This window comes from Nelumbo lutea, chromosome 2 (genome assembly GCF_056320005.1).
Source record: "Nelumbo lutea isolate HS-2025 chromosome 2, American lotus-T2T, whole genome shotgun sequence".
NCBI classification, from domain to species: domain Eukaryota; kingdom Viridiplantae; phylum Streptophyta; class Magnoliopsida; order Proteales; family Nelumbonaceae; genus Nelumbo; species Nelumbo lutea.
The window spans coordinates 42,730,485-42,734,435 of record NC_142685.1 but is presented as its reverse complement, the minus strand read 5'-3'; the positions used below and the strand labels follow the sequence as shown (position 1 = coordinate 42,734,435).

Below are 3,951 nucleotides of genomic sequence, written 5' to 3'. Positions count from 1 at the left end.
TAAATAAAATAAATAAATAACATATATATATCAGTTGAGATCGATTATTATTAAATAGGATAAGAGGCTGATTCAAATTCGATCAATTTTTAATCGGATCATATTATCCGATCCGAAAACTCGACACAAGTACATCCGAATAATATATGTTAGGATCGGATCCGATCCATTTGCATCCATAGCTACGTGTTCATTGCCAACAAAACAGAAATTTCACAAATTTTATTGCGAAATTCAGAACCAGCATGTGATGAACACATCGGAGCGCTCATTAATTACTCAATGAGAGCGTGCACATGGAATCATCACTTAATCTTGGGGTGAACCTTTTAGAGATTTTCATCTTTAAAGTAGAACGCGGGGCCCAATTCAGACTTATCCACTATCTATCTAATTCGTCCGAAGCATCTTTTTTTGTTTCCCTCCACCTTTCCATCTCCCCGCTTATAGATGATAAGAGGAGAGATGCTGAGAAAAACCAATCTCAAATTCTATTGGTTTGTTTACAAATGCACGGATCAGTACGCGAGACACCCAAAGCCGTCGATTAAAGTAACGATCTAACGGCTGAGGTGCTCAATCCCAAAATGCAGTGATGGCAATCAAGACTATATAATTGTAAAACAGACGACAGGGTCTCAACCCTCCGAAACGTTCGCTTTGGACAAGTGTGGATAGGCGTCATATTTCTGGTGTGACGCTGTTACTGATCCGGCGTGCTTCAGCGTTTGTTTTCTGCCGTCGAGAAGTCTGAGAGATGGAGAACACGGGAAAGGTCAAGAAGGGTGCCGGAGGAAGGAAAGGAGGTGGACCCAAGAAGAAGCCCGTCTCCCGGTCTGTGAAGGCTGGTTTACAGTTCCCCGTCGGAAGGATCGGTCGTTACTTGAAGAAAGGTCGGTACTCTCAGCGTGTCGGAACTGGTGCCCCAGTTTATTTGGCTGCCGTCCTTGAATATCTTGCAGCTGAGGTATTATTCCTCTGTCCATTCATATTTGTGTGTGGATTCTTGGTAGTCCTCTTGGTTTTGTTTCTTTGTAATCGTAAATGTGTTTGATGGGATTTTCTTTGGATCCTGGTGGTTTTTGCTTCACTTACGTCCTTTCCCTCCTAATTCCCCTTCAAAATCCAGTCACACGGGGAATTTTTTCGATTTTGATGTTAATGCAAGGTTGTGTTTTGATGAGATTAGGTGCTGGAGTTGGCTGGTAACGCAGCACGGGACAACAAGAAGAACAGAATTATCCCAAGGCATGTGTTGTTGGCAGTGAGGAACGACGAAGAGTTGGGGAAGCTTCTCGCTGGTGTAACGATTGCCTACGGAGGAGTTCTCCCTAACATCAACCCTGTTCTTTTGCCCAAGAAGACTGACAAGGCCACCAAAGAGCCTAAGTCTCCAACCAAGGCTACTAAATCTCCCAAGAAGGCCTGAGCTTTTGATTTCTTTTCTTCAATCTCTCTCTCTCTCTCTCTCTCTCTCTCTCTCTCTCTTTCACCGTGCATTTTGTATGTAAATTTGGGACTTGTATCCTTTTTATTGGTTCCATTTCTACGATTTTAGTTAATTCCAAATCGCCTTCACTCCTTGTGATCGCTATTTCGATTAAATGAATGAAACTGGTTGTTACTTCATTGTTCTCTTCTCGGACCATATCGTTCTTATTTGTTCTCTTCTTTTTCTTGCTACGAGCGGTTAGCGGTCTATGAACATGGATACCCTGTATTATCATCTTGTGTGCCAAATTCTTCACTGAATTTGCAGAGATGGAAGCTGCTAGGGGTAATTTACAAAGTTGATAAATCAGTTACGTCTATTACAAAGGTGAAATCACAGCCTTTGTAGATGGGTGGCTGTTAGAGAATGAAAATTTTAGGCTTTTCGTATTTAACTTTGCAAAAATATCTCTCAAACTAATATTTTCTTAATTTTTCCCAAGGTTTTAATTAGATCTAAAGCTATTATTAATCATTCCATCGAAAGGTTTAATTTTTAAAACCCTAGAATCTTAACTTCGAAATCATTTTGGTCGTTTATTATAGCATCTGCAATCTCATCATAGTATAGAACAGTCATGAAAACTTGAACTCCGTACTATTATCCAGAAAAAAAGGTTCTGGAAAAAATGAAAATAGAAATTATATTGACAAATGGACATACATATATCACCTACCAATACGTAAATTGAATCACCACTCTTCTTAATCGGTTCTTTTGTTCTTTTGCCATTTGTTCGCTGCATTGTAATCTTGACCAACGACGGTTGTCATTACCATAGCAGGACGGAACATTGTTCATCTACTTTCTTCAACCTCCTGATTAAGAATCAGAGTAATTCCATCTTCCACCTCTCTATATCTCTCTTCATTTCCTTCTCCTTTCTTCATTCTTCTCTCTTCTCCCCTGTTTAAGTCGAAACATCATTACTAACCCAAAGTCCCAATCCATCAGTCCGCTATAAAGGGATAATATTGGGTTTTTGATAAACGGCACATGAGCTCACATGTGTGCAACCAATTCTTAACAAATTGCTCATGGAAGGGGGATTTTTGTTAGTCCATTTTGAAAATAAAAGGGAGGTCTTAGTATTTAGCATAGACCTGAAGATAGGTTTATGTCTTTTACGTTTTTTTTTTTAAATTAGAGGTTCAAATTTATTAGAAGTTCCAAAAGGGTTCAAAGATATTTAAGAGAAAAAAAAGGGATTTGATAAATGATAAGATTAGAGAATAGTCTCATTTAATTTTGGCTTTTTTTTTTTTTTAATTAGAGGTTCAAATTTATTAGAAGGTCAAAAGGGGTTCAAAGATATTTAAGAGGAAATAGAGGGATTTAATAACTGATAAGATTTTAGAGAGGAGTAATGATAGATTTTAATTGAAAAAATTAAAAGGGTTTTTTATGAGATGTATTTGTATCTTGAGGATATATTTTGACATTAGTTTGATTTTGGGCCGAGTTAGGATCACCTGCCAACAAAATAAGTTCAACACTCCACCAACATCTGATACCATACATTTCATACATGGTGGATTCCACTTTTATGGTGAGCCTAGTTTTATAGCAAGATGTGCATTGTCAGATGTTGGAACTTTCTTTGTTGGCAGGTGATCCCAATTCGGGTTGAGTTAGGATCACCTGCCAACACCCTACGAACATCTGACACCATACATTTCAATACATGGCAGGTCTCACTTTTTATGGTGGGCCCAGTTTTATATTAAGATATGCCGTGTTAGATGTTGTTGACCCTTAATCCCAACCAATTTATCTAATTTAAATCTATATTTTATAAAAGTGGGTAAAAAAAGTTTCAAACAAATTTAATAAAAAATTAAGGATTTAATGGGAGGAGAGGGATAGTGTTACAAATATTAACTATTGAAATTGGGGGGGGGGGGTGGATTAAATCTGTTTTTATTGAGAAAACTAATTATATATTTTAATAAAAAAACTTAAATACATAAGAGAGCTTTCATAAGGAGAAATATGAGGGCCAAAAGCGTTTCAAAGATATTTCATAGGAAATAAGAGATTTAAGTGGGGGATGGAATATGTTATAAATATTGACTATTGAAGAGGGAGAAGGGGGGGGGGGGATTAAGAATATTTTATTAAAGAGAAGTAATGATAAATTTTAATATAGAAAATTAAGTCATAAGAAGGCTTATATAAAGAGACATGTTAGCATATATATGTTGGATTGGATAGGGTGGATTCGTATTTGATTCAATTATCGGATCATTATTAATGTATTCAAAATTTAAATCCGAATTTGGACAATCAGTACCACTTGCAATGCTAAGGGGTGTGATGATCAGTAATTGATGCTCACTTTGCAGAATTTGGATTAGCTGAATATGATATCTGTGCTGTAGAACCGATGGTAAGTGAGAGATTGAGTGGTTGTAGGTACTATGCATTTTATGACGACTTTTCCCTGCCCCATTCCCAAT

The 3,951-nt window shown here is 37.1% G+C and overlaps 1 protein-coding gene across 1 annotated transcript; it reads left to right on the top strand.

Moving 5' to 3' along the window:
* The first annotated feature begins 491 nt into the window (after positions 1-491).
* Positions 492-1,629, top strand: LOC148870180 (histone H2A-like). Its single transcript, XM_088969847.1, has 2 exons — positions 492-967; positions 1,190-1,629. Exons 1-2 carry the CDS (start codon positions 758-760, stop codon positions 1,427-1,429), a joined length of 450 nt encoding a protein of 149 aa, XP_088825973.1. The 5' UTR covers positions 492-757; the 3' UTR covers positions 1,430-1,629.
* The last annotated feature ends 2,322 nt before the right edge of the window (positions 1,630-3,951 follow it).